This window comes from Ruditapes philippinarum, unplaced genomic scaffold (genome assembly GCF_026571515.1).
Source record: "Ruditapes philippinarum isolate M1 unplaced genomic scaffold, ASM2657151v2 ctg9671_1_1_1_1, whole genome shotgun sequence".
Classification (NCBI taxonomy): Eukaryota; Metazoa; Mollusca; class Bivalvia; order Venerida; family Veneridae; genus Ruditapes; species Ruditapes philippinarum.
In genome coordinates this window covers 18,753-35,612 of record NW_026855077.1, presented here as the reverse complement: position 1 = coordinate 35,612, position 16,860 = coordinate 18,753, and the positions used below count along the sequence as shown (strand labels likewise).

The following is a 16,860-nucleotide window of genomic DNA, read 5'->3' as shown; positions in this document are numbered from 1 at the left end:
AACATTGACAGAACTACGGTTGTTCTTAATTAACACATTGTTTAGTCCATATTTAGGAAATATGAAGGAAATAAAGATTAAGGTATTGTTATTTTTCCTTGAATGCCAAACTGTATAAAATAAGGCGATAGAATGTATCGAAAACATTATGGATATAAGAAAGGTTCTGGCGAGAATTACGTTGATTAGAATTAACATGTTCTGTAATACCCACCAAACTGATAATAAGACAATTTCAAATATTTGTTGTCCTATATTTTATTAGCAATTTCAATGAGCCCAAATGTGAAATATGAAGCAAAGGTGGTTTGCAAGAAAAGACCATTTGATCCGTGTCATGACAAAACCAACATAATGGGTTTGCGACCAGCATGGATCCAGGCCAGCCTGCGCATCCGCGCAGTCTGATCAGGATCTATGCTGTTCGCTATCAGTTTCTCTACTTGTTATAGGGTTTGTAAGCGAACAGCATGGATCCTGATCAGACTGCGTGGATGCGCAGGCTGGTCTGGATCCATGCTGGTCGCAAACCCATTATGTTGGTTTTGTCATGACGCGGCTCATTTCATTATAAAGATGCGCCATTTGTGCGGTTTTGTTAGCAGAACTTAAGCTGTACAGTTAGTTCATTCAGAAATGAACGAAAGAGTTTGCAGACCTTGAAAATTAAATTTCTGTTGGTTTTTACATTTCTTTCTACAAATGACATGCCATTCTTTTTATTACCACGAGAAGTTTTCAACTTGCATTTGTTCTTTAGCAAATAGTGGTAATTTCCTCTAAATTTAAAAGGATGCTCAGAACTTGTACAAAGCGAACATTCTTTGCGACTCGGGGAAATATTGAAAACACAAAAAATGTTAATAATATATTCTATATAAACACCTGTTAGTGCTTTCACAGTATATCGGAAGATTATATAAGAAATGTAAATAAATTGTGGAGGAGTTAGGTATAGCTTCTGGACCATATGGTGAAAAAGAATACACCTTTTTGTTTATTAGGAAATATCTTTATTACAAATCACATATGTTTGGAGATTTGCGCGTGCATTCTTTTTTTAATCAGCGCGAAAATCTGACATTATGAGAAAATTAGATTGGAATGTTTTTCTTATGATGTTTAAATGTCTTTTGACGCATCGACAAAACGTTTATGGCGTTCAGCAGTTGTTTGGTGTGTTGCAGAAACATTTATCACGTTCGACGGTCGTTTGACGTCGTACACGTAATTGTAACAAACGCCGACGGTTTAATGACGTAATTAATGAATTAACTGATTAAAATATCATACTATTTCTTTTATATTCTTGTGAAATTTTTCAATTGTCCCTTTTCTTTTTTAATAGTGTATGTCCCTTTCCTTTTTTAGTAGTGTATATTTTTTGCTCAAACATACATTTCTTATTTCTTATATGTTACGTACACCAGCTTACAATGCTATTGCGAGCATGTTTGATAATGCTTATCAGTAAAAGATAAGATCTGGTTATCAACATAGATTTCGAGCACTCGGATCAATGGAATTATTATCTTAATGGGCGGTGCACATAAAATACACGCCCCGCCCTAAAGTAAAAAAATAATAAAATAAAAATAAAAACAACCAAACAGTAACTAGTGATCAATCAGCAATATTTTATTGATATAAATATTCTATAATATAATTAATTTAATACAGACAAACATGTTCATATTCCATAAGCGTTACGAACGCTATATAATATATCGACTTGTAGCCTAGAGAGAACTACTGATTTTAAGAAGTAAAATGTTAGTGAAAGGCACAGTATAAAGTACTGATAATTATAAATTGTTTAACATACTTCTGTTGTATATAAATACACATCATCGCACAAAATAAAAAAGCCTGAAAAAGATTAATCATTAAATAATTATATAAATAGTAAATAACAAGATTTTCGACAATCTATTTATATATATCTACCAAATAAAATAAAAGAAAAGCACAAAGAAAAAAAGAAAGAAAGAAAGAAATAGTTTTTTTTAAACATTAGTTTATAAAAGGCATCCTACTTATGCTATCTTTATAAAGGTTTATTGCAGGTTTTACCGTTTGTAACGTATGTAATCCTCGCCTCACGGCTCAGGTTTGCATAAAGCCAATGTTAATATTTACTACCTCTCAAAAATCTTTATAGCAAAATTAAGATACAGCACTATTTCTTTATGTTACAAAAAAAAAGAACAAACGTTATAATGAATATCCAATGAAAATTCACGTTACAAACGTGCAGTTTTATATCATTTTAAATTAATTTATATGCTTATAAAAATTAAAAGAATGAAAATGTAATAACACAAGGAACATTTCTGCAACGCATTTTTTAAAACACAAAACCACGTACTTTAGCATAAGTAACATTTCTTTATTACCTTAAACTGGTATGATTAGTTTGTTTTGTTTTACGGCGCACCAACTCAATTTAGGCCACATTACGCCGAAACAGGACATTAAATTTTGGTTTACCTCGGGTGTTACAAACTAAAAGCAACACCGGGGATCAAAACCACCTTACCTGCTGGAGGTAAGAGTTGCATAGGCTTTCCTTGATCGTGTAAGTTAACACATGTGTTTGAGAAAATTCTAGACATTTTACACTTCTAGATAAATGAATAGGTTAAATTGGTATAAATATCCAAATTTGGCACAGACAAAAAATGGCACACCTAACGTTTTTAAAAGTCCATGTGCAAACCAACAACTCGTGTTATTTTAAAGTACATTTGTATATCTCTCACTCCAAGAATATAACAGTTCTAAAGTCCTAGTAGCATTTGTTTTTGGTATTTATAACCCTTTTCTGAATCATCTGAAATATAAAGAAAACATGAGATGCATTAAAAAGGAGAACAATTATACTGTTCCGAATGTCAAGAAAGGCAATTTACTGTTCCGAGTTTAAAGTTTGCAAACTTATTTTTTTTCCAATTAAAAGTTGTTTAAATTAACTGTTTCAAATGAAAAGTTGTGCAAATTAACTGTTTCGAATTAAATGTTGTACAAATTAACTTGTTTCGAATTAAATGTTGTGCAAATAAACTGATTCGAATTAAGTTGAGCACATTAACTGTTTCGAATATGTAAAGTAGTACACGTTAACATGATCCGTATTTAAAAAGTTGCAAATTAACTGTTTCGAATTAAAAGTTGTGCAATTTAAATGTTTCGAATCTACAGCATATTTAGTAACTGTTACAAATTTGAAGTAGATATGTATTTAAAGAATTGCAAATTAAAAAGTTCCGAATTTAAAGTTGTGCACATAAACTGTTTCTAATTAAAAGTTGTGCAAATTAACTGTTTCAAATCTAAAGTAGTGCACATTAGATATTCAAAATTTAAAGTAGATGCGGATTTAAAGAAGTGCACATTAACTGTTCCAAATTTAAAGTTTTGCAAATTTATTGTTCCAAATTTAAAGTAGAGCAAATTAGCTGTTCCAAATTTATGTAACATAACATAAATTTTGATTGGCATTAAATGGAACATACATACTTATAGTCACAGTCTCAATTGCTCATAATAGTGGAAAGTTCCTGATTCAATTTTGTAGAAATTAAAACTGTTTCTGATTTAATGTATTGCATATTAACAGTTTCGAATTAAAAGTTATGCAAATAGAATGTACCGAATTTAAAGAAGAACAAATTTACTGTTCCATAGTTAAAGGAGTGCAAATTAACTGTTGTGCAAATTAACTGTAGTGTAAATTTATTGTTCCAAATCTAAAGTAATGCAAATTCACCGTTCAGAATATATTGTAATGTAAGTTCACTGCTCAGAATCTCAAGAAGTGCAATCTGACTGTTCCAAATTTAAAGTACTGCAAATTAACTGTTTCGATAAAATACTACAAATTAACTATTCCAAATTTTCAACTCCAATTTTCCTATTTCATTCTTAAACCAGTAAACTTTATAATGTACAGACCAGACAAAATATTTATAATGAACTGTCCCAAATTTAAAGGGTATTCTGATATATAATGGTGAAATGGTTTGATAAAACCTGTGACATTATTTGTAAGATGTGATTTTGCAATGATTAAACATACCTGTCGGACCAATATGCATAGTGGACTGGATTAAAGGGTTCACTCTGTTGCCGGCAGGAGAACGTCAGCGGTGCCGTCGGCGGGACGGAAGAATAATCACCTAGCTGGGAATAATGGCTGCCTGAGTTTGTACCGAGTTGGAAACCTAAAGGTAAGATAAAGTCTAAATACAATGTCGAAGATAAAAGTTGCATTGAAAATCTATCAAATTTTGAAATAAGAAATAAATAGCATATTAAGACTAGATTTGACAATCAAGAAATACACTAGTGGTTACCTTAAAATTATAAAACACATAAATGATTGATAAAACAGACAAAAGACAGACGGGACCATATAATTCTAAGCACATTATTCATTTCTTTCGTGTTTTCTTGGCAGTTTTGCTATGTCTGCTCTGGACGTCGCTTTTCGGCTTCAACGTTATTATTTTTTGACGTGTTTTTTTTTATTTCATAGCATGGTATCTCAGTAATATTTGAAGTAAAACATGTAAAATGTTGTTCTATGATTTCTCTGATAGATAAAAGGCATTTTTATCATTCATAAAAACATAACCAAAATGCATAGACTTTTTGTATAATCATACTCGTATAAAATATATATTGGTTATTTCATATATGTTTTGCTATATGGTGTACTTCGACAAAAACATTCTCATTATTTTCTTTATTTTTAATTTTTTTGTAAAATGTATTTTTTTTAGATAAAACAATATTTTCTTTTATCTGTAGGTGCGTTGTGTTGATCTTTTAAGGTATGAAATCAACCGTTTTATACTTGTTAATAATTTATTGAAATTTAAAATTATTTTCAGGCCAATTTCAGTTGCAATTTCTAAATATTTGTCTTTCAAAGTCATTCAGTTGTAGATAACTTGTTTGTCCTCACTAACTCACAAGACGTTTTATACGCTTGCGTAGAAGTTGTAAAAATTATGTATATATTGTTTTCTACATAGATTCAAAAGGTATTGAAAATGAGCACACCATAATTGCTCCCCTATACACTGTAACTCTGCCACTCCTTTTTTGGCATTGCATATGTGTGTATAAAAGTTTAATTGAAATAAAATACTGTTGAAAAATATGCCGTATCTTAGAGAGGCCAGTGTTACTGAAAATTTTTACAGCTGATTATTGTCATTCGAGCAATAATAACTCGGCGATCCAGACACTTGTTCTATCAGATATTAATAATTATGAATGAAATATTGTTGTTTTTTTTTAAATTGTGATTGTTATATTAAAGATCGGTCTTATGACCTTTTTTATGTTTTTGTTCAAATGTATCTATCATTCAGACTGTTCTATATTGTCTGGTCTGGATCCATGCTGGTCGCAAACGCACTATGTTGGTTTTGTCATGGCGCGGCTCATAAATGGTGAAATTACTTATCAAACGGTGCTATTGCATCAGGTCGACAATTACTTTACAGGTCGACATTACTACGAGCTTTCGAATACCTGTACACACATTGAATTAATTCATTTTGCAAATTTGTGTAGAATTGGCTGTAAACGGGTTCACAACAACGACAGGGCAACTTAATGTCCTTTTAATGCGAAATTGCGATCTGAAAATATCATATTTTTGTACACTTGTATTTGTAATATTTGTAATTTTCAGTCTGCTATGGCGCTGTGTATGTTTAGTAGAATAAAATACTATCATTTTGTACTGTTATTTATTTTTAGCAGCATTGCGGTGCAGTTTGGAATTCTTGTTAACCAAAACAAAAAAGCCAACACCAATTGCCAACATCAGTTTTATAGATTAGGGGTTGGCATTGGTATCATAGACTAGTTTTGAGGTGACATAGGCTAACTTTGATGTAAATTAGTTAATTGCACAGGCAAAAGACTGGACCAAATCGTTCGTAGCATTGTTTGCCTTACAAAACTTGTAAATTCGATACAAAATAAATAAAATTATTGAATAAACAAATACTAGTATATGATAAATTCTGTACACCATTAAAAAAATAATCTGGACGTTCTACTTCTTGTTATTTCTTTTACGCAGATTGCATTTAGAAATCAAAATTTATATATGTGTGTCAAAAGATGCCGAATATGTTATGTATTGAGAAGGAAACAATTCTTTATTCAGAACTGTGGTATAATTTGAAGAAATAGAATTAAAATAGAATAGAATAAAGTTACGTCAATGTTATTAATTTACCACAGCAATGGTAATTTTAATGTACTGTAACATCCTGAATACATGTTTATACAAAATTAAATTTGCATTGATTAACTTAGGAAGAAAGTATTATGAAAAGAATAGGAAGACAACTGTTTGCCCTATGTTCAAATATTGAATTTACTCATATAATGATAGAATGCATTATCATGTAATTATTCATTATTAACAATACTATTATATTTCTAAGGAAAACTAAACTGAAATATGTTGTCGGGTGGACAAAAGTTATTAGAAAATGATACATTAACTAAAAGATCATTATTACATAACCATCTTTCTATCTATTTCTTTTTGAATAGATGATAATTGATTCTGATAACGATAATTATAATGAGATGCAATTTTGATAATTGCAAAAGCATTCACCATTATCATTATGTTTGTATGTTTGTATTGTTTGTATATATCAATATGCTGTGCCACTCACTGTGTACGACGAAATAAACGGTCTGTTCTGTTCATTATTACCGGGATAGAAAACACATTCGTGACAACCTTTTAAGATGAATATCTCAAAATATACTTTATTTCTATGTTCTCTTAAAATCATTATTTCACTTATAAACTCTCGAGGATCTTTCAGCATCAGGGCGTTTAGCCACACAAAAACAGAAACAATGCAGTATCCCTTGTAATAAGAAATCCTACGAAAGTTCACCTTTTATTCGAAATTATTTAACCTCAGAACAGAATATTCATTAAATATATATATCTAACTAACCTGTTTGTATAGACCCGTATCCGCATGAGCCGAGTGACGACCCGGTGTGAGGCATTCTTGAACTCTGTCCGCATGAGTTGTAGTTCATATTCATTGAAGTTGGCCCCGGGGTCGGGCTATGTCCAGGCAGGGACCATGAATGATACGCCGAATACTGAGAATAAGGCGGTGGAGAAAAGTAGTTCTTGGCAAAAGAAAATTGTCCAAAGGCACAATGAGCAGGGTCACCGAAGAAAGACTTTGTCAGAGCAATCGCCGGGCGGTATGGTCTTTTCATTCGTCGGCGTCGGCGGTAATTTCCTTTTTCGAACATGTCCTCAAAGGCTGGATCAAGGGTCCAATAATTTCCCTTTCTTTCTCCGCCACCTTCCCTTGGCACTTTAACGAAACACTCGTTTAAGCTAAGATTATGACGTATACTATTTTGCCAGCCCTTTTTATTTTTCTCGTAATAAGGGAACTTGTTTGTTATAAACTGGTAGATTCCGCTTAACGTCAGTCGTTTCTCGCCGGACTCTTTTATTGCCATGGCAATCAACGCGACGTAGGAATACGGTGGTTTTACGTTTGGGTCTTGATCTTTATTCCGCGCATCCGCTAAAAATAGAAACCATAACAACAACTAACTATACAATGAGACTGAAATAAATAGATTAATAAATAAATTAGAAATTCGATACATTTAAAATAAAGAAAAAAAATAAGGGCATTATCAAAACTGTGAATAAAACCTTGACAAAAACAATTTTGTTGTAGAATGAAATAAATATAATAATCTTGAAATATTATTACATGTCACTATACATGCTATAGCTCGCTTTTATTAAGTGTTGAAATAATAAGAAAATCAACAAGCAATATTCTTATATATCACTAAAGTTTGCTTGAGATAAAGTGTTGAAATAATAAAAAAAATCATATACGATTTAAATCGTTGTGTTTCTTTCATCACGTTTGATGTGTGATTCAATGAATATGATCTTATTATTTGACGTATAGTTTCACATTAAAGACTTTATTTAGATTGAACAAAATTATTAACAGTTTAAAGCAGATAATATAATTAAACCTTTGTACAAACCCATTCATTATTAAAAGGAAATAAATAAGTTAACATTCTGTTTTTTAGTTTCAACATTATTTAGAAATTACACCGAGGTTCAAAAAACCTATAAAAAACATTTGAAAATCTTACGAAGATAAACTGGGGACACTTAAAATCGGAATTTAGTGGGATTTTTGGCCCGATTGAGTGAAAAGCGTTGAAAGTTAGTTGGTCAAGAATGGAAGGTCTGTAACACTATCCTTGATTGTGTTTTTAATAATTAGTATCATAGTTGACTGATAAAAAACACTAAATAATTATATATGTGTGCGGTTTGTCAGTGTGAGATACATGATCTAATTTGGCATAAATATATAAAGCAACTAATAAATTATTCTAGAACACAATATTATTATTAAGCATAGAAATGTTCATACAGAATCACTTTAAACTCAACATTCAACATTATTTTTTACGAAATGTTTCATAGTAATTAAGTATATTGAAAAGATACATTTCATTAGTATTATTTATCAAGATTTGAAATACTTCTGAAAAATGTGCCATCGTAGACCAATCTAGTTTCACTGGCACTGGTGTCATAATTATGAGGAAACATTGTCGTAACCCCGATATAAATCTAAAAGCAACCATTTTCGGGTTAAGAAGCAGAAGTTGAGAACCATTAACCACCAGGCCACCGCCCCCACCCCATCCCCGATTTAGCTGTTGAATACTTTTGATATATATAAAAATCAACATATATTCTCGTGTTAGAAGAAAGGCCAGTCATCAAATCACCACATGCCCCATATGCGTCACATATCTTTATCTGGATTGATTTTAAATATTTTAGAATGACACATTGCAGTTTTCGAAATTTAGAAATCATATAGTCAGCTTTTGAAGTTTAGAATGACACATCCCGGATCATACATACACTTTGTGGTAGTGAGTAATTTGTGAATTCATCAAAACTGATTCACCGGTATGCAGGGAGTGATTCCAGTTTATGTCCACCTAAACGTTCTGATTTAAAATTCGAGTGTACAATTCAAGGTTATATACGCATACATATAGGCTTAAATAATATGTACAATGTACTATACGGTAATCTGTACTGATTCTTTATTAGAACGCCAATGCAAATTAAAATAAATATTAAAGGATCAAAATTCGAATTTGATATCATTAAAAGTTGAAATAATAAACAATCATGTCAATGCACTTTATAAGATAGATCTCATTTTATTTTACTGAAAATCATTGGAAAACTCCGCCTGTATTATATGTTTATTTTCAATTACAAGACGACGAAATACAAGAAATTTCATCAAATGTTCCATATGCTTAAATGCTTTAAGTATAAAAACGACGATAAAGTGCTTTTCTTATACACTTATTTCTAAAATGTGCGTTTTCAAAGACTTTTTTTAAAGTTAAATTTTTATATCTCGTAATACTTTTGTTGTTGATGATACTACATGAATAAAGAACCCCTGCTCAAGTTTCCTCATAAAAGAGTTTAATAAAAAGAACATGGATGAAATGCATGTGTATAGAAATTTATTCATTTACATGGACACAAATAATAAATTATTTACATGTATAAGAGTTACTGATGATTTTCTTGTCATATTACATGCACATTATATCATATGTATTGCAATGAACATATCGTATGTTTATGCTGAATGAAATCTTGAATCTTGACAATAACCCGTGAATTGTGTGATACTGTACACACGTGCATTTTAATTCTCATTTAATGTTCTTTTCTTTTCTGCTTTTATATTATTGACGGTAATGCAGAACTATTTGTACTTTCATATAATAATTTTTGATATCATAACTTTCATTTAATAACGTTGATATGCCAACTCATTCAATGAACTAGTGTTTTGTAAAACCTGTATTCGAACTCACACTAAAATATGAAATTCAGCAATCATTTAAGATCGATGTTTGAAAGAAAATACAAAAAAAAAGATACAGTTGAATAAATATCATTGATTTGAATAACCAAAACTTTTTCTTCCGCACACCAACGCACGCTTTTTTCTCACACATTTTCCTAGTAGAATTTTAAATACAGTTTTATTTATACTGAAAACTATAAACAGCTATTCACTTAAAGTAACATGAACATGAAGTATAGCGAAATAATCTATCTAAAAGTATTTAAAAGTAATTATCAATATTAATGAACAAGTCTTAGTTATTAACTGTCTAGTTTGCCTAACTGATAATATTATTTTGGCAGATCAATTTCCTTGTTCTCCGATAGTTTTAATTAAATTTTTAAATTCAATGATATTATCCCAAAATAAAAATGTGTATGTTTCTATTTATTTAAAAATTATGTTATTTAGCGATCTTGTGTAATACATGTATTTATCTATAAGCATGAATGTGTTTTCAACAAACAACTACTGGCATTTTTTATTTCATACGCAGTGAAGTTTCTAGTATTAATACACGTAGGTTTTGTATCAATATGTATATTTGTTACTAAAAACACTAGTACATGTACATATATGCTGTTCAACATTGAAGATCTATATTTAGGGATGTAGTAACGTTATTCGTGTATCTCGTATAACGTATTTTCGGGTTTTTACATTTTATAACTTTCAATGCGTTCTTTTTTTAAAAAAAAACAAAGAAGAAAATAAATCATAAAAAATATTAATGCACTTTTAATCTGTTTTCCGAGTCTAATGAAAGAATATCAAAATATTTACTCTTTTTCTTATTAGTTTACACAAATAACAACATACAAAAGTGAAATAAAATAATTAATTCCATGATATAAGCTTTTTGGCCATGAAGAATCTATATATCCTCAGACTTTGGGAAAAAAAGATTTGTTCATTTTTTAAAATTTGATGTTAAGAACAGAAAAGAAGCGGGCATTGTTTTCCACAGAAAATGCCACAGTGCATTTTATAATTTCAGTTGTGTTAGAAAAAATAAAATTTGTTAACTCCTTATTTAATCTAATAGGAGTCAATCTGTAACTGCACTACCGTCATTTCATATCGTTCTAAAACGAGATTTTCTTTCATTCAGCAAACTGCCAATGCTTTTATACGGTTTTTGCTAAAGAAAATTAAGAATAAAATAAATGAAATTGTTAAAGAATGAATAGAAACACAAAATATTCAAAGTATCTACAACAATAAGGCTTACAGTCATTCAAGAAAAATAAAAAAGAATATTTTATTTTTGAAGAAGCACTTCTAAAATTATACCGTTTTTCTTTTTGTCACTAAGGCCGTTGACTTTCAGAGTTTCCCTAACTCCACCCGACGAGTCTGGAGACATTTTCTCAAGTTTCACTATATAGTTCGTCTCCTCCATTTCACTCCGTTTGTCGTCTGCAGCTGTCATTTTGTCGTTCATACAATAAGTTCCACGTGAAGGGACAGCGTTCTCTACCCGCGCTTTTGAATCAGACGAATAATGTGTTGAATTACTTTCAATATCGTCACATACTTCATCTTCAAGTTTATTTTCACTTTCGTTAAAGTCTTCTGCAATGTCGTCTGCAAAATTATCCGATAGCACGTGCCTTACGGTGCTATATCCGTATTTCGGAAAATGAATCGAGTTCTGCAAATTTGGAAGTTCACACGTAGTGTTTTTTTCCGCATCGGAATTGTAATAACTTCCTAATGAAAACTTTGGATCATTTAATGGGTACCTTCCAGAAGTAAAATCCATTTTTCACGAAAAAAAGAGTAATGAGTGTTGTCAAACATAAAATATGGATGTTTTGAAATGGTACATGAAATGTAACACTGTTAATAAACATATGCGAAGCTCATTTACTGGCATTATGAAGTTAACAGTCAAAGCAAACCGTGTTTGTTTTAAAAACAGACCTGCCTTAGGAGGTGCTACGAAACCCCATCCATGTTTTTGATTCGCTACGAACGCTGAAACCATAATAAAGAGCACGCGCTGAAACCTTTCAACGGCCAATCAGATGTAGCGGTTACTCAAACGTGCTGGCCTCTATCAACAGTTTATATATTGCCGTTGATTGACGGGAATGTACAGTGCCAATTACAACTGTGATATTCTGTTGGCATATTAGCTCTCGTTTTGTTATTGAAATCTCGCTGATTATCGTTGCTCCCCTACTATTAATGTTATTGTTACACCTAAATAACATTATGTATAGTGAAAGATTGACTATATTTGCAGGGAGCAAGTTCTATACAGTACACGCTCCCTGTGTCATAAATACGGAAAACACCTTGTTGACAGAAATTAGCATTGACTTTCATACGGTATTTAGTATAAGATATTATATCTTTTTTAGTAAACCATTTCTACAGTTACAAAAAATCCGAATACAATGGGAATATTTTCCAAAAAAAAAAAAAAATGTTTCAAATGTTGAAAACATCAAAAGAAATGTATCATATTGATATTCTTTAAAATAGTTCTTGGAAAAAAGTGATTCAGTAGGAAAATTTAATTTATAATAATATTTTGTTAAAAACAATTTATTACCTGCTATACAAATGAAATATCGGAGCATTGATTTCCCACTTACAAAATTATTTCACGTTTTGTTGTTACATAATTATGATACTAAATACTATCAACATGGTAATATGAGTATAATTCCTCAAACATTTCCATTTAAGTTTGCATATACATGTATTGAAACAGGCTATTTCTTTTAAATATTTCGATGACCTCTCATTATAATTCTGAAATATTTGATTATAATGAAAATATTGTCTGAGATTTGTTTTAACATGAGAGACTGTAAAATTCTTTTTCGAGGTTTGTGTTCCATACGATATAGGTCTGAACGGACACTTTTGTACAAATATTTTAGATTATTCCCCCTTTCCGTTCTTTTCCAGCATAATTATTTGTTTTGCGAAATGATCCAAAAACGAAGAAAACAACAACAACAACAAAAACAACAACAACAAAACAACAACAACAAAAAGCAAACAAACAAATAAACAAAAAAAACACACACTTAAAAATCACATGAATAACACTTTTAACCTAGCACAAAGAAATTGATTTTTAAATAATCCTGATAATATATCTTATTATCATTGCATACTTTGCCATTCTAAATGCACCACTAAGACTTAAAAAACAAGACCAATGCCAAATTTGTGATAAATCTATGTTGTATGTTATACACATAAATTTCAGTAGAATGGAAAGAACTAGTGTTTGAAAATCAGCTAAACAAAGGTGCTTTATATCATGAACCCGCAGATTGGAGATCGGGGCGTCCGTGGCCGTTGACTTTTGACCACTTGCCCTTCATTCCTGTGGGTCCAAACAGAGACTTTGGATTCTTCGTGCAATGGATAATGCCCTGTTTCAACCTGATGACTCGAAAATATCAAATGTAAAACTGGTATACCGCCCTGCTAACACTTCATTAAAACTTCAGCATCTTCACCAGGGAATTATTCAAGACATGAAGCCGATCTACAGGGAGAGATTGCTAAGATCAATGCTGGCCAAATTTGACAATATATCTACTGTGAGGGTTTGAAGAGGTGAAGGAGGTTTAACTGTCTTGGATGTAATTCGATGGACTAGTTGTGCAATCAAAAAATCTGTCTGTCACTGGTTAAAAGGCCTGTGAACTGATAATCAGTGTAAATGTTGACAAAGAAGAAGAAGAAGATGATGATGATGGTGATGTTGACAAAGGTGACTGTGATGATGATGATGATTATGATGATGATAATGATGATGATTATTATGATGATGATAATGATGATGATGATGGTGATGATAATGATGGTGGTGGTGGTAATGATGATGATGATAATGATGATGATGATAATGATAATGATGATGATGATGATGGTGGTGGTGGTGATGATGATGATGATGATGATGACGACGACGACTATGTTCCCATTGCAGAATTAGTCGAACTGATGAGGATCGCTTAGTCTAAAATACGTGTTGAATCTGTGATGACACTGGAGGAATACATAATCATTGACAATGAGTGTAAAGCAAATGATGAAATCGATGAGAAATGGATGAAGCTCATAAAATTGCGGGATGTATAGTTGAGGATAATGATGGTAGAACTGATGACATGGAATCTGCTACTGAGCGTGTTATTAATTCTCACTAGAATGTCCTTAAGGACGTTTTCGGGAGTTTTTATATAGACATAGAAGCTGCAGTTAAAGAATTCTATTGAATAGTTTTAATTTCGCCTATATGTCTACATGAACACTCACGTAATTGTCTTGAAGTGGATTGCGCAGTGCTTCAATATAAATTGAAGGACTTTATGATTGTGTTGCCAGCATTTCATCTAGGACAAGAGGACTTTGTAAAAAAAAATTGTCAGTCAATGTTATTTGTGTATCAAAACAACAGTCAACTTTGGATAGTGTTTTTTTTTATTGCACAGTGAAAATTTAAAGGCCCATTATGCCCTACAAATGCTTTCATTTCATTTCTCAATAACTTTTTTTGCTGTCCAGTTATAGTTTCCAGACAGTTACTAATTGGCCGAATTGCTGAACCATCTATTGCGTCTGCTGTATTTTGGTAATCAGTACAATTGTAGTGTTTCAGTATTTTGTATGGAACTCAAAATACTTCGATTCTTTGTTTACATTTTGCTACTTTAGTGACAAATAATTTTATATACAGCATTCCTTCCTTCAGGTGATTAACAAATAACATGCTCTAGAATAATTAAGGAAAAGTCATAAAACTAAAATTTGCCATTTTAAAAAGATATTCCTCGTTTCTGAGGAATAATGTGCCTTTAAATATTTCTAAGAACAATAAGAGTTTGCTTTGGAACACGGAAAAACTGCTACTTTCATGCACTTGATTTATGATATATATTTCAATTTTAAATGTGACCAACTTCGTATTTTAACACGTTTTTGTCTTTTACAAGAAATGACAAAAGATAAGCCATGCGTACATGCATTATGTTATCAAAAATTATTAATTGATTTACTATATAAATGAATATTTCCTTAAATTAATGTAACCCTATCCATTTCCCTCCAATAAGGTAGGTCTTTAATCTAGCTTGCATAAGAATTTAAACAAGTTGGACATGCAATTGTGCTTAAACTCGCAAATCAGACCATCCTACAATTAAGACCACTTTATTTAAAGCATTCCAGTGGGTGATGTAAATTGAAGTTTATTGAACATATTTTAGTATCCTCATATTACATTTAGAAAAAACAGACAGAATACATATTCTGGAAACTTAGGAAAACTATAACTGGACACCAAAAAAAAAAAAATTGAGAAATAAAATAAAAAACATTTCTAGGGCATAATGGGCCTTTAAAATTTCACTTTACAAAAAAACTATCACTGGACACCAAAAAAAAAAAAAAAAAAAAAAAAAAAATAAATAAAATAAAATAAAAAATAAGAAATAAAATAAAAACATTTTCACTTTACAAAAAAAACCTTTCCAAAGCACGTTACAAGGATACACGAAATAGTAACCATATCCATATGTATTAAAAAAAAAAAAAAAAAAAAAACAAACAAAGAATACTCAAAAAATAAAAAATAAAACAAAAAAAGCCCCCAACAAATAAGTAAGTATAAAAGTACATAAAACTGCATTCAATGACGTAATGTTACATGACAAATGAAATATAAGTATACATGTTTCCTGTTGTAACATTGATGGAAGATGTGATCTATCGTATGAGTGCTCAATCAATGATTTCAGAAGTTTTCCATGTTATTAACTTTTATAGGGGAGACAACTATGTTCGAACTTCATATTTCCTTGTCGTGTACGAGTTGTCTTCGTACTGTATTTACATGTAATACAAGATTTGATGTTTTCTTTCTAATACTTTCTTTATGTTACTTTGTTGTTGAGTTTCGTTTTTCTTGTTAAAATGAAATACAAATGTTTGCGTTTGTATGAATAAATGAATGAATGAATGTACGTACGTACGAAAGAACAAACGAACGAACGAACGAAAGAACGAACGAACGAACGAACGAACGAACGAATGAATGAATCGTATTTGAAAATCTTTGTCACTTTGTGTCACTAGGTTGATTTTTGCGAGTCGTTGGTAATAAAAGATATGAAAGTGACATATAAAACAAGACAGGTTGAAAAAAAAAAGAAGTAGAAAAAGTGTCAATGATATGAATATCTTGAGGCATTGGAATGTAATACCGCATCTTCACTTAGACTGAGTTGTTGATGTAGATTGTTCATTCATAATTTCGACTTAGGTTAACGTCTTTCTGATATTTATAATTTTGATATTTGAAACACCTTATTTCAGTTTGAGTTATTTTATGTGAAACATTTTTTTTCCAAAAAGTTTAAGTTGATAGATGGTAATAATGAAATACGGTACAAATGTAGATTTATTATATATATATACTCAGGATTTTCGGTGTGAGGTGTGGGGGATTGTGGTTGACAGTATTATTGCAATTTTGATTTTACTATTAGCAATAAATAGGGAGATCATCACTGTTGTCTTGTACACAAACAAACTGCCGAATGACATCTCATTTAAACATTTAAAATTTACGCTGTTTGCAAATTTCAAGTAATAAAATTCGCCTGCACTTTCAGGAGAGATAACTTTTCTTGATTTGTCCACAGTTAAATAATAGTTACTTCCCTTATCCAAAAGCGAAAAGCAATCGTTGCTTCTCTCGGGATGTCTTCTTTTTTGCAGGTGTGAAAGATTTGTTTAATTGTTCAAGGTTAGGGGAAGTAAGATTTTTTTTTTAATATAATGTTAAATATCACTGCTTTTTTTCTATGAA

The 16,860-nt window shown here is 30.9% G+C and overlaps 1 protein-coding gene across 1 annotated transcript; it reads right to left on the bottom strand.

Moving 5' to 3' along the window:
- Positions 1–1,813: 1,813 nt before the first annotated feature.
- Positions 1,814–11,916, bottom strand: LOC132742036 (forkhead box protein L2-like). Its single transcript, XM_060730318.1, has 4 exons — positions 11,307–11,916; positions 7,008–7,604; positions 4,079–4,223; positions 1,814–2,833 (listed from the first exon to the last, which is right to left on the bottom strand). Exons 1-4 carry the CDS (start codon positions 11,776–11,778, stop codon positions 2,830–2,832), a joined length of 1,218 nt encoding a protein of 405 aa, XP_060586301.1. The 5' UTR covers positions 11,779–11,916; the 3' UTR covers positions 1,814–2,829.
- Positions 11,917–16,860: the final 4,944 nt, after the last annotated feature.